At 39.1% G+C, this 17,590-nt stretch overlaps 1 protein-coding gene across 2 annotated transcripts in view; it reads left to right on the plus strand.

The window, feature by feature from the left end:
* Positions 1 to 14,974, plus strand: part of CXADR (CXADR cell adhesion molecule) — a 38,106-nt gene extending 23,132 nt beyond the window's left edge. The window contains exons 6-7 of one of the 2 annotated variants that reach the window (XM_075170620.1): positions 267 to 453; positions 13,439 to 14,974. In XM_075170620.1, the coding sequence (XP_075026721.1) occupies positions 267 to 453; positions 13,439 to 13,480 (229 nt within the window). In that variant the 3' untranslated portion in view covers positions 13,481 to 14,974. Of the gene's footprint in view, positions 1 to 266; positions 4,663 to 13,438 lie in introns of those variants that run through there. The other variant, XM_075170610.1, reaches the window with a different exon arrangement.
* Positions 14,975 to 17,590: the final 2,616 nt, after the last annotated feature.

Here is a 17,590-nt window from a genome sequence, read left to right on the forward strand (position 1 = left end):
TTAATCTGGAAAGCTTATTAACATACTAACAGCTTGTCAGAGAACTTTTTGGTTTTAGTACGGTGTAGATAGTCATGTCTAATTTCAGTAAAGATTTTAAAGGCAATGAATTCTTGAATTTTTTTTTTAACTTGAAGTAATATGTGAGCCTCTTTTGGCTACCGTGTTAGAATAGAAAGAAACAAACTGAAAATTTGTTTTGTAAGCTCCCACATAGTAACAGTGACTGAACTCTTGTTCTGCAACTGTTCTTTTGTTTATTTCAGAGAAGATGTTCCACCTCCAAAAAGTCGCAGTTCAACAGCCCGCAGCTATATAGGCAGCAATCGTTCTTCTCTGGGTTCAATGTCTCCCTCAAATATGGAAGGATATACCAAAACTCCGTATAGCCAAGTCCCAAGTGAAGACTTTGAACGTACTCCTGGTCAAAACCCAACCTTTGCACCTTCAAAGGTAGCTGCACCTAATTTAAGTAGAATGGGAGCTGTTCCTGTGATGATTCCAGCACAAAGCAAAGATGGGTCCATAGTATAAAATATTATTAATTTAAATGCTGTTTTTAGGTGTTTATTGTAAGTATTAGAGAAAACTACTGTGTTCCATCCCTCATTTAAACAATGGCATGCAATTTTCCGTGAAGAAAATGAACAAGTTTGAAAAGCCACCAATTCTTATTTTTAATTTTAAACTTATTAGTATATGACAGTTGAACTGTTTGCTAAAAGCATTGAAGTTCCTAAATAACTATCGGACACTGAAGGTATTTGGACCTCTGGTAGGTTGCTGAAGAGACAATGTCAGCTGATGTGCAGTTCTGAATATGTAACAGCAAGACACAAGTGAGAAGTAACAAAAGCATTTCATATGTAGACCATGAAGTTTCTCAGAGTTCCTGAAACTTTATCCTCAATTTTGGAATAACAGAAATATTTTAACTTGGCCATTGTCTGATGTAGTTGCAGGGGGCTGAAATACTGAGGATGACTTTGAATTCTGTTCAAACTCTGAGTATTTATGCAGTTCTTTAACCTCATAATGTTTGTTTGGAGCACTTCTTGAGCTCTTATTTCGGGGGCTACCAGTCATTGGTTCAATTAATTTAATGAATCTCTTCTGAATTTAAAATTTCAGTGAGTGGAAATGTGACAGGAGACCTTGCAAGCTCTTTGAAACATGAATTTTTCTGTAATAACTAGTTCTAGTCATGTCAGATAACTTAATACTTTAAGAGGTCCTATCAGGTTGTTGGTAGAGTGGTATCTAAGCTTTAAAAATTATAGATCAACTGTTACTGTCACAGTGAGAATGAATATGTATCTCTATACAGGTCTTAAGTTAATTGTACCTTGCATTTTCCAAAGCCTGTTTAGATTCTAAGGCAGTGCTCTTACTTTTTTTCCAAACTGGCTATCTAGAAGCTCCATGGGGTTTTAATGAAAGCTGTTAGGTAACTGGTATTTGATATCTGTCCTCTTGCTCTAGCATCACTTTGGAAACATCTTTTCCCATATACATGTAGGCAGTAGTTAACCTTTACTTAAGATGCTAATATCTTTCTGTATGAATTTGCAAGGAGTTTAGAGCTCATTTCTCCTTGCTTCTTCAACAGCCTTAGATATTCTTATTAACAGACATTTAGACTTTTAAGAGCAAGAGTTTCATGCAGCCAGAATCTGAGAGGAAATAGTTATCCAGAATTGTTGATACAAATCTCATGTTTCAAGATTAAAAACACTTCTTCCCAGATTTGCAAACTTAAAGCATTACAGGAGGAACAGAACAATTCCTTATCTTAACTTTCACACATACTTAAGGACTTTTGATAGCTTCTGATGACTGATATTATATACCTGTGGAAGCTGGATTTAAAGCTTAGTGCGGTTTGAATCTTTGTAGATTTTTTTCTTTCTTCCTATTTTCAACTTTCTTCCTCATCCTGTGCTGGGGGGCGGGAGGGGGAGTCCCTTCAGCTTGTTCTAGCTATAGATACTGAACTGCAAGGTATTTTGGAAAACTCTAAAGGCATATAGTATGTGGCACTGATGTTGATGAAGGAAATATCTGAATAGCCTGTTGAAAGATGTTAGGATTATTTGTATGTAGCAACAGTGTGAGAGAAAACGTTTCCCCAAACTTCTAGGTTTAGTGTCTGCTTTTTTGTAGCTGCTTATAGATCTGTGATAAATTCTTTGGCTTACTACTAAATGTTTGTCCTGTCTGTAGTTAGGTGCACAATTTTGGCTGGCACTATTAACGTAAAGAACATACCCTTCATTCATACTGAATTTAGAAACTTGAATGGCTGTTAAGTATTCTAGACTTAGTTTTACACATTTGGGACTTTTTTAGATTGTAAACTGATACTGTTAGAGATCAGTTTTTTTTATCTTTCATGTGTGCCTTTTCAATAAACTTTGCCTGATTGTAACTTCAGTTTTTATGAAATTTCTGGTGCCTAAATTTACTGTTTGAACAGGTGCTTAGATGACGGTACAGTTCTTAAAACATGACACTGTGATCTGATTTTTTGATTCTTATGTACTATTTATACCTCTTCATGCCTATTTTTGGATGTGACTTCAGTGGCTCTCTCTGTATTGTTCTGTATTTCAAAATGTCAGTTACTCCCTCAATTGCTAATTATGATCTAAGCGTTTATATTCCTGAAAACTGTTCAGTTGTTGTACCAGTGAGATGGATAATTGACTTTTACTTGTGTGGTAAATAATAGGTTTAGTAACTGTGCCAAACATATGCGTATGAAGAACAATAGATGAGGAGACATCTTCTTGCATCCAACTATTGTGATAGAAGAGACTTCCGGCATTTTAATCATACACTGATTGTTTACCTTGAAACTAAGGCCTTCCTTAATTAAAAGGGTATATTTATTATAAATACAAGTTGAGTACAAAACTAAACTGAATCACAGACTGAGAGATAGCTATAAACCTAAGCAACCAGGCAACAAACCTACTGAATTTGGTTCTTAGCCATCTGTGGACATATGTGAGATTAGATGTGGGGTTTGGTTTTTGTTTGTTTGCTTTTGGTTTTGTTTTTTGGTTTGGCCTGAGACCCTGTTGCTTTCAGTCAGGTAAGCCCTAGGACACTCAAGAACAGAAACTTTTCTCACTAAAGCATACAGAGCAGAGTTTACACATGCTTAATGCTCTGTCAGCTTGTACAAAATAATAAATGGACAGAACAGAAGGACAGCTTGATGTGCCCTCAGAGCCTAGCTGTTAGGCTTAGCAGCCTTGACAGTGTCTGTCTATTTATGTAATTTCATGCAAAATAAAAGAAATGGAATCTGACATAGTCCTTATCTGAAATAAAGAACCTCTGACTTGGGGTAACTTTGCCTCAAGTTGGTATCATCATGCCTTTTTGAATGGATACAACCCTACTATGAAAACATAATACTGCTATTATAAATTACTTATTTAGTCAATAGATTGTTCACTTACACTGGATTATAATTCTCAAAAGCTACTATAGTTTAGCAACGATTTCTAGCTGTGTAGGAGATGAACTGGTTAAACACGTGAGGTGTCCGATCTTACAGGTAGCTCTGCTAACAGAACTCTTCTAGGAAGTAATGGCAGCTGATATACCAGTTAGAAGGTGGCATTTTTAATGTCTCATTTTATTAAAAAAAAGGGGGGGGGAGTGGGGTGGTACCATTATGTAAATACTCTAAGTGAACTCAAGAAACCTCTAGTTAATGTCATGACTGTAAACTTGCCTGTTGAGGACTACTATATATAGAAGAAAAACCTCAATTTTAGCATGGTGTGAATAAAGTGTTAGACTTGTAATACTGTAGGGGTTATGTAACACTTGTCCATACATTACAAGCGTTTTCATAAACTTTCCGAAATGGATATTTAAAGACATTTGTGTGAAACTTCCTTACCTAAAAATGAATACTTCTTCCAAAACTGTGTAGTGCACAGAAATGCCTTGTTGGAGGGGTTAAACATGACTTTTGAAAGAAATGTACAATGCATACATCTTTATCAACTCTGGTAGTCGCATTCATGTTAGATGTATGCTTTCTGCTTAATAGTGCAAGTAAGACTTCTTAATTGCAAGTTTTTCTGTAATGCTGAATATTGTGTATTACTGGTTTCCATGATAGGCTTTTGGTTTTGTTCTTAACAGTGTATATTCTGGATCACTTTAGATCTTCGTTCCAGTCTAAAGACATAATACTATTTGTGTCACTTAAACCTTGTTTCATGCACTTGGTAGGTGCTTTATGGGACCCTTTCATTATTGGTCCTCTAGGATTGAGGCACAGCTCAATTAAAATTGGAGCAATAATATTTCCTGGAATCCAAAATGTTACGATGTTACGTTACGCTTCTCATGCACAAAGCATGGACTTGAATATTGATATGAATTTCAGTATGAGGTTTTATATTCACACTTTTGGGGGAATGGTATTTTAAAATACAAGTATTGTGAGTGAATTTGTAAAAACAAAATCCAAAAATTTAAAACGCTGTAGTTCCATGACAGACTTGTGTACTTTTTGAAATAAAACTGTTGGAGAAAACAGTGGTCTGTCTTTATTTTAATGCAGCACTTGTGTATGGCTTCAGCTTTCTCTTTATGTAATTGGAAGTGAACTAATAAATATGGCTGTGTATACAACGCTGGCATTAATCATTTTATTTCTTGCTTTTTCCCCCCATTAATTTCTAAGGGAAGTAAAATTTTAGGCATTTTAAAACCTGCACTTGTTTGTGGTTTCTAATAGTAGATACACAGATGTAGTGATCAATTTTAAAAACATACTGGAGCGATCTCAACAGTTACTCTGAAACATAAGGCTGGAAAGGAACTTTAGATTAAATTTCATTCCTCTTTATTTTAGATGGAACCAAAAATTCCTGAAACTGATAAATTCCTGTGTTTTAAAATGCAAACAAGCAGGTTTACAGCACTCAAAGCATGTTGATAAAATGCTTGGTTTTATGTTTTCAGTTAATGTGAATCTTTTTTGATTCAAATGAATTTGACTTGGCGTTGCAAACCAACTGATTACTTCCTTGTAATTTTACCTAAGACTAATGCAATTTCTCCAGTGTTGTCTTGGGCACATACTTAGTTTTAGGAAACAAAGTCTGGCATGGGCTCTGTTTGCATTAATGGCATGTATTATGTTTATATCATTGGACGCCTAATTAGCTTACATTTGTTCATAATGTATGCATATCTTTATATGTTATAATATATGCATATCTTCATATGTTAATGTGTACCTGTGCCATGCCAGATGTTTCAGTCACTTCTTTGTGTATATATAAAAAACCTGTTTGATACATGTGTGCACAAGCATATGAAGTTAAATGGAGTACTGGTGGAAAAACCTTTAGGAATTTTTTCTATTTCAAATTACAATTTGTGCTTCAATACAAAAGGAAACCTAGTAAAAATGAAGGTTCAGATTTGTCTCTTATTTGTAGAGCTCTAAGAAACCTTTCTACGCCCTTTTAACATTAATGTCAAGGCTTAAGTTCAAGGCTTCTGTCCTTTCCTAAGGTGGCAGTTTTGTCACAGATGGCACTTGCATGCCTCAGCTGCTCCAGGTCTTTTATTTGGAGGCGAGATGATTGTGAATCAGAGAAGCTGAGTACCTCGGGCTTGTCTGTGGGAATTCCAACAAGGCAGCTAGCGCTTTCCCGAGAGTGTCCTGAAAGAATAGAGGGCACTCATCATGTGGCAGTTGAACAAAACCTTTGTGGTCCTTACATATGTATTAGACAATGCCTTGGATAAAGTTTCTTAAAAGGTCTGCCTTGCTGGTTTTTTTCTCTGAACATCTTAGACTGTGTACTTTGAGCTTACTATTTCAAATTTACTTCTCAGATGGAGAAGCTTGGGTTGTTTCAAGCTCTATGATAATGCTGATAGGCAATTAATTGTTAGACTGTTTTAGAAAGCAGCTAATGCCAGCGACCTAGCCTTGCTTGCTCGTGTGTAAAATCCATAAAACAAAAAGAGCTTGTGAAGAAAATAGCTGATCAAGGAGCAGAAGCAAGAGTAGAGTGAAAGCAATTGTGAATGTTGCCTATCTTTCCAAGTCTCAGCTTATTCTAAAACTACCTTTCACTTGTGGGATGACTGTAGGTGATTGCTCACAACATGAAGACTTGCATCTTAATATAAAAACAATGCCTGTGCTTGAGTTACGATGATTCTGTTTGCTTTCTTAACTTGCGTTAGGCTTTTTGCAGAATGGTACAGGCTCAGCTATCAGGAGAAGAATATGAACCTTTCATTTTATAAAATAATATATTTTATATATATTATATTCTGCCTCCTGGCAGAAAACTGGCCCGGAGGATTGCCTCGTCCCTGCTTCCGACTTCCATTCAAAGTCAAGGTTCTGAAAAGAGGGATCCTCCAAGGATCCTTTGATTTTCATATCGTTGTAAGTCGATGTTAGTGTCACCCTCATAAGTTGGAGTTTTGAAGTCTTCAACTTCCAGCAGTTGAGTATTGGCCAGGTCGCTTTGAATACGCAAAGTCAATAGCATTTAGCGGCAGCAGCTGCTAGCTGGGGCCTCATTTTTAGTGGATGAGCAGAGTCATTGAAATTTCCTTTGGTTTTTTTTTAGGTAGCATTGACAAGATGAAGGACAACTCTACCATATTATTCAGGAAACATTAAGAAAGTTGTGCAACTTTCTTATCTATACAGGAACCTTGTGTGAGGCCAGGATTGCTAGATGGTGGGAGGGGAGTAGCTTTACAAAGAAATTGAGCGTGTCGGTTACACAACTTGATTATGTAACAATTTTAAAACACGGCACTATTAGAAGAGACATTAACATCTGAAAGCACATCACTTTACCTTCAGTAATCTAATTTTTTCTTTGGGGAAAAACCTCTGGAGGCAGCATGTCTGCTGGGGAGCGCAGAAAGCAGCGTGGTGCGATGACGGCTGCCCCACTGCTCGGGCTGGGTGCTGCGGTTCCGAGAGCTGCGGGCGGGCAGGACGGAAGCCGAGTGCTGCACCTGAAGGGTCTCGGACTCCTTCCCCAGGGTACTGTTCCTAATCGCAAAATGGGGAGAGGAAAGCAGCGAGTCCAATCGGTTTGTGGGGAATTTTGTAGGAGGGACTTGAATTCTGGAAACACAAATGGACAGTCCAACTTCTTAAAGCCTTTCCCTACTCCGTTTTCCAGCAGCATCTGATTTAGGGGTTTTTCAGACAATCTGCAAAACCTTTTTGCATTTAGAGTTGCTTGTACAGCCAGCAGATCTTCATTGCTTAAATTGTAGGGTTTTGTACTCTTCCTACCATGAAGTAATTTCTGTATGTGATGGTTTTGGTTATACTATTGCTAACAATACTGTATAAAGAAACAGTCAGAAACTGTAGACTAAAGTCTCCTGAACACCCACGCAGGGCAAACGGCGACAGCACAGCTTCGTGGTGCTCTGGGCCCAAACTCCCCAGGGGTGCAGTGGTCACTGAGGTTAGGTAGCAACTCGTTCAGAATGTGGTATCAAGGAATAGTAAATCAGATGGTAAATAGCTATAAAAGTAAGTTCACCTACTACCATGAGTATAATAGCTTCCAATTATGTCAGTTCTGCAAATTGTGTTCTGTGTGAATAGGAAAGAAACTGAGATTCTGTTTCTTATGGCCAGTTACTGCCGTACAAGTGAAGTAACACCTTTTCATAGCTTACGATTTGGCCTGCTCCGTGACTTGTAAGTGAGACTATTATCCCATACAGGAATCTGAATCTCCTTATTTCATATCACTTGGTAATATTTTACTTGTGAAACAGCAGTCAGGATTAGTCAAATTTCACAGAAGTTAAAGTATGCAGCAGAGCATCCATTCTTGGTGTTTACGGTCTCTATAACCAGCAGCAGCACCAGCTCGCAGCATCTCGCTAGTCATCTGGACGGGTGGTGTTTCTAAGAAAATATTTGCTGAAGTCAAAACACTTGTGCTGCGCCTTACTTAACTGTAGGAGATTAAGATAAAATGTTACTTAAGATTTCCATTTACTAGTAGAATAGCTCAGGTGGGAGGGATGCCAATACCCTTAGCCCAGAAATAGAGACAACTCGTGGTAACACATAAAGCTAGTGAATAATTGCTTGCGACTGCTAAAGAAGATGACAACTCTGGGGCACAGCTGGTGGTTTGTGGAACATGTCAAAAAGCTTATGTTGTGGCTGCCAGCACCGAACTTCTTACCCGGATAAATAAAATGCCCTTCCATGTCACTTCCAATCCTGTAACTGTCAAGAGCAGAAACAGTTCATCTAAGCTGCAAGAACTGTAAAATACAAAAGAAAGCTTGCAGTTGCTTTAATTTAGTACGTCTTTCCCTGTTTCTTGTTGGTACACAAGAAAAATTACAACTTACTAAAAGGACACAGCTTCAAATGTTTGGTCTTGCCCTGGTTTTGTCCTTGCATTCTGTAATTCAATATGAAATTGCTTAAGAATTGCAATGTCTTTTTCTCTCACTTCAGACTTGAGTTGTGGTTTGGGTGACCTCTTTATGTAACCTATTAATTTAATTACCTTGTATTCCTATTTAAGATGAGAAAACTCCCTGTGTTTAAAACTCAGAACTTCAAAAAAAATGCTATGGTCTCCCATACTGTCTCCAGCCCACTTGGAAAAAAAAACATTTTATGGCTAAATAGGTGTGCCTTGTATTGAAACAAAGTAATAAATTTTGTGTTGGGAATGCTGAACTCCCTCTTGGGGCTGAGGCTTGGGCAGCCTGCATCCCTCCTCTCTGCGGCTAAACGCGACCGTACGGCTCTGCTGGTGGTTTGCAGCGCTAAGAAACGTTAGGTTTTTCCAACAGAAAGCAAAATAACCTTAGATGCCGGAAAGTTAGTTTCTTATTCCTTACCAGGAAAGTAACGTAGGTAAGAAAAGGGTTGTTGTAATCTGCATCAATTAAGATGTTTTTCTGTATAAGCTCTGACAAAAAGCTGTAAACTGTACAGAGATCATTAAAGGAAATGCACAGCTGAGGTGTGAATGTCGTTTTTGATAGGTTTTAACAGTTGTGGTGAGAAACACTTTACACACACTATATTGCTAGGCTAAAAGTACATCCCTTTTATTTACAAAAAAAAAAGTGTAACTGAAGCCCGATTGACTAGTATGTACCAGAGCTTAGAGTTAGTCATTAAAATGTCTGTTTTCCTCAGGCTGAAGTTAAGGTCACCAACGATGTTTCTTCATTTACAGCTCATTCAGGGAAAAAAATTCCTCAAACACATGGTTTTCTTTTAGGAGAAAAACAATGAAAACTGTGATTCTTGTACAGATAACGTACAGTTCTGATCACACTCGACTTGCATATTGGAAAGGCATTGAAATTCTAAACATCAATTACATGTTTTTAAAATCAAGGTTTAGGTTGCTACTTGAAGTATTTTAGGTGTATTATTTAAATATGATATATGCATATCCATGTGATTTTTTTTTAATAGTGCATGGACTGGTTGGCAGGCAGGAATCTCAGACAACCCACTAAAATCCTTTATTCCTAGATGAAAGAGCTGGAAGGAGCGTTGGAGCCTTTATGCTCAATAGTCCTTTTTGTTGCCTGAATTAGCATAATTTCCCTGCCCCTGGTGTTACCTGGGCAAGCTAGGATTTTAATCAGCACTCTGAGTGGGGTATCCAACTGACAGTGAAAATTGGGTCATTATATTACACATATGAAGTTTATTCTGACAACATCCCGTGTCTGTGCCAACCATATTAACTAGTTAACTTGATGCTGGCGTTATGGTTTGTAGGTGGTGGGGAAATTGCTGAACATGCAAGGAAGCTTAATGCTCGACGTGGCTAACAGAAGCTCACTCACCTGCAATAATAACAATAATAAAAGGATCCCAAGGCAAGGGAGTCTCATTAACGAAGTGGAGGATTAGAGTTGATGTCCTGGCTCTGTCATGATTCAGCCATACGATTTTGTTTGTTTGTTTGTTTTTTAACATTGACATCTTCTCCTTACTCCTTGGTTTCCACATCTGTTAGAATGGAGATACTTCTGTTGACTTTTAGGGACTTTGGGAACTAGAGTTTCCCATTGAATGTCATTTTTTAAAGCTATGCTTGATGAGTCTTTTCAGTCTTCAGCAGCTGCCCATCTAGTGCTTATTGTCACTTTTTTCATAATCACAGAAAATTTTCAAATATATGTGTTTGAAGATAGTTACCTTGGTCAGAACATCTGTGGTTGTCTCTGTCTCCCACTGTTTGCTGTTTTTTAATTCTGTCCTGACAACAGTCACTCTTCCAGTACTTCTGGTGCTACCTGGGTATTTCAAGTTGTAGTAAAAATAATAGTAGGGCAGATCTTGTTAGGCAGCTTCTCGGGGGTGAAAGATCCCCCAAAGCCCATTGCCAATGCAAGGGGAAAATGTGTTTCCTCTGGAGGCTTTGTCAGAGATCCCAGCTTGGATACCTGCTCGGCATCACCTTGGAAAGAGGCGGCTTCTTTCTCCTTCCACTCAACAGCGTGCAGGAGAGAGTATTCACCTGGGCTGCTGTCCCTCATCGCTCAGCTGGGTCACTTGACACTCCCTCACCACCCTTTTCCCTGCTGCTCACTTCTAGGGTGTTGGAAAGCATTCTCAGGGTAAGGTAGTTCATCCTATTTATTTTGCAAATGCGGAATCAAGATGTGTTGAGTACTTCTCTTCATCGTTACTGACGTTGGAGGTATCTAGCCGTGCGTACTTGCACTGCCAGGCTGAGATACATAGAGGCGTAAAGCTCCTCCTTCTCGTCATTGCAGGGCCCTGTCAGCAACAAATTACTCTCTGTTTGGCTTTTTGTACAACTTTCCTCTGCCTACAGCTTCCCACTTAACATTGGTGGCTGATCTTCCTCTTTCTATTACATGCCGCCTTTTTATTTCTGACTGCTGGATTTATTTCACCACTGAAGTAGGATGGATTTGTAGGCAGTTTTTGCCTTTTCTGAGTATAGTATGTTGCTATGGACCATGCTGTTGTGGAGGTACATTCCTTTTACTGCTCTTTTCTATCATAGTTTTTGTTCCTAACCAGTTTCACTCATTTGTCTCTGGTTTAGGCATTAGGCACTTTAAACTAAATACACCATATATTGTATTTTAGACTGGCCCCTGTTTTTCCAGCTTGAATGTAATAAGGTTATGATTGCAAGTACCTGGACAGACAGAAGTTTCTCATTAATTTATATTTTTCCTTGCAAGATCCAAGAGAGTTACCACATCTTGTTTATAAGTTACAACACTGGTGGGTGGATTTCTTTTTTTTTTTTTTGCTTTATCACAGCTGCATGAATAACCTCTAGCTGCATGCTAGGGTTCACTTGCCAGACTGCATTTTTCTTGACTTTTTTTTTTTTGGTAGGGATTTACTTAGATGAGAAGGAAAGAAGAAAATCAAGACTGAAAGTATCAGGACAGTGCAGGCAAAGGAGAACAGATTATGTTGTATTTGTTCCCTTTTGCCCTTCTAGCTCTTTTAAGCATCTGATTTTTAAAAACTTTTGCTTTTCCAAACAACTGTGGGATCAAAAGCTCTCGCCCCATCCCAGCTCGCCTCTGTGTGCCATATAGCAGATTTTTTTCTTCATAAGCAGGGTACGTTAATTGTCTCTTGACTCATTCATGAAAGGGAGCGAACAGGACGAGCTTGATGGAGAGCCGTCGTTACGTGAGCTCCTTCTCGCACGCCTGCCTTGTCCCTGGGAATGGCTACATTCATAAACGCTTTGGCATGTAAGAGCTCTGTTTCTTCAGGCTTTTCCAATAGAGTGGGATAGGATGAGCTGTGTGGGGAGCAGCTTAATCTTTATTTAGAAGGCATATGTTTACTAATTATTAACTAGTTGTCTGTTCGAGAGCTATTGATGCAAGAGCATGGAAATAGGAGTCTTGCGTTAGCTGTGGTGCAACGACAGAAATATAGACAGAAAGGACACTTCTCGCCTCAGTGTTCAGTCCCAAATAATATGCCTCTTACAGGGTATCAGTTAATTTGATCAAATACAGTTTCAGGCTGATACTAGGGTTCTTGTTCCTGTGATACTAGGGCTGAGGATAGATCTATTAGGTTAGAGTGGAAAATAAGTTCCAGGAGGAAAAAAAAAAATGCTGCCAGAATCTTCCAAAATGGAGAAAATGTTAGATAAATGATCCTTCAAATACACTTTTACACTGTTACATTCCTTAAAAGAATAAGTATATAAACCAGATAGCCAGAATGAAGTTCTAACAGATTCTCGTGCTAGATAATAGCTTGAAGTAAAAAGAAGGCAAATGTGGTGATTTAATGCCAACCAGTAGTGATTTGAGTTATGCTTCCAAGCAAGGTTTTGTGAAGGTACTCAATTATTTTTACTGTCACGTGCAACTGGAAGATTTTATTTGATGTGTAATTCCAATTGCAATGTGACAGTTTGCAAGGAAGAAAGTGAGATGTTACTGAGGTAGCCTGAGTCAGTTTTTTTTAATTACTGGTCTTACGGAGAAACTATTGTGGCGTTGAGGCGTGTTTTAAAAATCTGTGAGGACTGGTATAATAATACAAAAGCCTTTAATAAACTGAAATGGTGGAGTAAGAAAATGAGATGTTTCCAGTAAATGCAATATATCCATATACATTTGTGGTTTATTAATTAGGAAGAGTTGTTTTCTGTTAGAATATTACATTTGGAAAATTAATATTGGTGACTGTCAGCAAAGTTTGAGTACAGGCAGCATATAGAAAAGGCAGTTTTGCAGCATGGAGTGATAGCAAAAATGCTTAGTTATCATTCTTCTTACAATATCAGTCCTGGAATATTAAGTCAGAATACAGAGCTGATAAAGAACTGTAACTGGAACAAAGAATTATTTTTTACTATCTTTGTGCAAAAAAGCATCCCCAGAAATAGTCAACAAAAATAGCCAAGGAACTAGAACTGCCTTCTAAGGAAACGGTGGAACAACCAAGTATGCAGACCGGGATGAGTCTCTGGATTCTTTGAGAAAACTGAGTGTTTATAGCAGTAAACAACAACGATGTGTGGTTCTTTGATAACTCAAAGTTACTGGTATGAAACTGAGGAGAGAGACATCTAAGCAGACTTTGACAGCTACTTTAAAAACTGATGCAAGCAGGTATGCGCTGGGTAGTCCACGAGGATTTTCAGATAACCTAGGCGAAGGTACTGAAAATTAGCTATTAAGTTAAGCTTACAGTTATTTCGAGCCTACTGATAAATTGAGTCAATTTGCTACACCGCTGCACTGGTTTTCTGCCAGACTGGTATAAACTCTAATCTGAATGACCATAACTTGGGTGATGATTGGAATCGTGCATTTAATTACTGTATATTACAGTATCTAGCCTCTTGTTAATATAGATTAATGATATTCTTTCTTTTTATAGTATGACATCGCACACAAGATTGGTGACATAACAGTGGTATAAACATGAAGAAGCAGGCATCATTTTTTGCATGATTTTCAAGTGCGGTGAAACTGAAGTACATTATGAAATGAAGTGCTGTTTTTTTACTTGATCTCCCTTTAGATTCAAGATTGTTAAGCAGGCTGTATTTGGTTTTGTAAGTACCAAATTTTTTCTTTTACATATTTTTAATGCAAAGTTTACAAAGTGACTACCAGCATTTTTCTTGCTAGTTCTGTATTTTGAAAAGTGTGCACAATCACTCCTCTCTGCCCCACCACCACAGAGATTCAAAAGCTCGTGAGGTTAACAAAATCAACTCAGGTAGTAGCAAATATAGCCTTAAGCAGTGGGGCGTTGAAAGAGATTATAATCTGAAATAGAGTAGTTTTGTTTTTTCCTAGCTTTCTGGTCTGCTGATTTGATAGGAAGCGTATCATCTATTCAATGCTGTAGTGATACCGATGAGGTCTTGCCACCTGTGTGTGAAATGCGCTGTATTTTAAGATTGTATATATTTTGTAACACTTAATAAAATGTACCTGAACGTTACAGTTAAAACATGCTTCAGCAGAATCTGTTAATGCAGGTGGTGTGGTAATTCGTGTCTGCACACTGCCTCGTTCCTTCTGCTCCCCGACTTACCCTGCAGGAGACCAGAGGGAAGACGAGCCCGCTCTTTAAGCCAGGCTTAAAGTTACGGGCTCCTTGTTGCCTCCTGCGGCATGGAGACTTTGGGTATTGGTTTCGTAATGAAAATATTAATCTACCTAACCACGTAAGGATGAGACCACTGTAGACTGATCCCGTGGATGGGAGCTTAGTAATTAATTTTCGGAGCCTGGTACCCCGCTGGTGCTCGGGCAGTTTTGGTAAGTCGTTCTGTGTCACGGTCCACGTAACAGAGAGCACACTGAAGGACACCCCAGCATTTAGGAAGTAACAGTGAGCGTATGCAAACTTAAACCTGTCTTTGATCAACTACATCTTTCTGTGCTCTTCAGAAACACTGGGTGTATGTGCACGTGCTGGTTTTTTACTTTTGTTATATACGTAGATACTAATTTAAACCTTAATCCAGTGATACCTGTTATGCTGTGGTTGAAGGCAACCATATAATCCATTGGTGAAACTGGTGGTTATAATGCTGAAAAAATATGTTGCTTATTAAATTATTTTTGCTTCTGGTTTTGAGAGAAGCGCAGCTAATTCTAGAATAAACTCAAACTCAGATGCTTTTGCCAAAAGATACGTATAATTGGTTTTGTCACTGCACATGAAAAAATAAGTAAAACCGTCTAAGAAAACAGTAGTATCTTCATGAGAAAAATGAAAGAGAGGAGGGTTTCTAAATGTCACAGGTTTAAGTAGCCAATTAAAAAAAAAAATCGTCCAAATCCAAGTTCAATATTATAATTACAGAAAAGGTACTTTGCCTTTAAGAAGCACTTGTTTTTATGCCAAAACATTACATTCCTTCTTCTCTCCTTTGACTCTATGCTGCCTAAACTTGTCTGTGCGTGAATCTGGCAAGTAATTAATCAGGGTAAAATTCCATTGGGATCCGTATGAAAGTTGCCTGGTCAAGAAGCAGCGACTGCCTGTTTAGTGTATGTTCCGTACGGTAGTGATTTATAGATGTAACTTACCATTTTTTGCTACAGTGTGCTCCATGTAAGTTGAGTAAGTGTCTTCCCCCCCCCCCCCAATGATCACCATCATCTAAGTGCTTAATTGCTGGTGTTTTAGGAAGGGAGGAGAAAGGTAGGAATTACTGTGAAAGCTTATAGTTTTGTTGAAAATCTGAGTTTTGTAAAAGAACTCTTCTTTTGCAGAAAAATCTGCAAAACTTGATGCATCAAAGTATGTTCTTGAAGGAATAAGTGAAATAAACTATTTTTTGTACTCAAAATCCCTACCTAAATTAACTTTTAATATGTATATATTTTAAGTAAAGTAGTATGTAACGAATGCTGTCATGGAAGTTAAGTGTGTGTCCATTTTGCAAAGAAATTTGCATTTAGTTTTTCTTCAAGAAACTAGTAACTGCAGAACTACTTCGTCATCTCCCTGATGAGTTGCTTGGCTAATCCACATCTTCTTACCAGATGTCCAGACACCAATACTGAGCCTTTTGAAAGGTACTGTGTGTTGGGTCTTTAGTCCAGAAGTCTACCCCAGTGAAGTCACCAAGAAAGTGGTGTTGACTTTATGTTGCTGTAAGCAGGGTGCAAGTGTCCGATACCACACACAAAGTCTGAAGATTGAGTCTGACTCTCAACCTGCTTTCTGCCACCTTTCTCAGGCTTGGAAGATACAATAACGAAGCCTGGAGGATCATGACCAGGTGGCTGTTTAGGACTGATTGTAGATGTCAGGAGGCATTTTTGCTTGGTTACAGATGAATTTTTCAGCTGTTTATCCTTTGTATCTAACACACAACATAGCTTGGTCATGCATGGTCAGCGGGTGGAAAACACCCTGGCTCATCTGCCAACACGATTAAATGAGAAGTAGTAGTGCATTTCACATACCTTAACTTCTTGCCAGGGCCTGTTTTTCACAGGAAAGTTCAAGCAGGTGCTTATGTGGTAACTGTGCTCATGTCCACACCCAAAAATATCCCATCTGATGTTTTATATGCAGGCTAACTGGCCTTAACAGGCGAGTCAGACAAAGCCTAAATGTCACCTATACTCGGGAGCCTGCATCTTTGCTGCAAAACAGATAAACTGACTTGCAGTGCTCTTCCACCATCCCTGCATAATATGTTGTTCCATTAAGTGGGAATTGTTAGATCAAGCTGATACTTTACTCCATTGAGTTCAGACCACTTCAGTTTGATTTCTCCGAAGGCCATTGTAATTACAGACCTCTGAAGAGTAGCACTGTGCTCATCCATTCTCACGCTTACCGGCATCTTCTTCGTGGTTACCAAGCCTTGCAGTCATGTAGACCTTTAGGTTTGATGTAGGCTTTGGAAAATATATGTTGCAAGCTGTTACCCGAGGTTGGTTACGTGGGTTCAGACTGCCTCGGCGGTGTCTCGCACGCTGCCTAGGGCTTAGGGCGAGGCAGGTGGGTCACCAGATGAACTTTCCCCTGGTCTAGAGGCTGACTCGGATTCAAACGTTGCCCTACAGGCAATATGGCTGCAACAGGCTCAGAAATGGGAAAATCCATGCCAGTGCAAGGCAATTCCACATTGCTACAGCCGTATCCATGCCTGAATTTATATCATTGTCAGTATTTGCATAAAATTAAGAAACCTCAAACCGTGACTCTAGCATATGCATTTTGAATGACAGAGTTCAGCACGCTACAGAAAGAATTGGCCCAGCCTGTCTGGCTCTTGGCTTTTCTTTCGTGGCCTTGGGCTACCTCCTATCTTGTCAGCATAAGCATTGGTGCAGCTGCCATGAGCCACATCAGAGACATGATACAGTTTAAAATTACTTACGTATGGTGTAGTGTAGTTTTAACTCAGGTATGTTCATCATTTCAGTTCAGCAGGCGGCTGCACCGATATTTGTGCTGACAACAGGGGAAGGAGGCAGTGTGAAAGTGGAAACAAGGATCAAAGTACACGAAAAAGGCGGACAACTGCTTTTGGCAGCAGTGCTAAAAGGGCTCAAGGCACGCGAGGGCCCTGCTCTGAGCAGGGGGTTGGACCAGGCGAACTCCAGAGGCGCTCTCTCTGTGATCCTGTGAAAAAGATGCACGTACCCAAATTCTCTCTGCATCAAAACTGGTGATCCTGAGCTGCCATGTAAAGTTGAAGGTCCTGGAAGGCTGCAAACACCTCAGCTTTGGACACTGATGTTTCCAGGCACCTCTAGCCTCCTGTCCTGCTCAGAAACCCTTTAGTCTGAACAGGATGCACAGCTTGCGTTGAATTGCATGTGCATCCCGTTGGCTACCACACATACGAACCTTCACGAGTGTCCATAGGTATCCAGAGCATGTTCCCAGGGCAGCCTGCTCCAGTCAGCGTTGGGACGAAGCACGCTGGCAGCAGTTGCCACTTTTCTTTTAATACTTAAAGGAGATGGTAGTTGATAAAGCTGACGTTGCCTTCAACTATGAGCTTGCAGAAATGTATGCAGTTATTTTATGTGACTCCGAAGTAAT

This window comes from Calonectris borealis, chromosome 1 (assembly GCF_964195595.1).
Source record: "Calonectris borealis chromosome 1, bCalBor7.hap1.2, whole genome shotgun sequence".
Taxonomy (NCBI): Eukaryota; Metazoa; Chordata; class Aves; order Procellariiformes; family Procellariidae; genus Calonectris; species Calonectris borealis.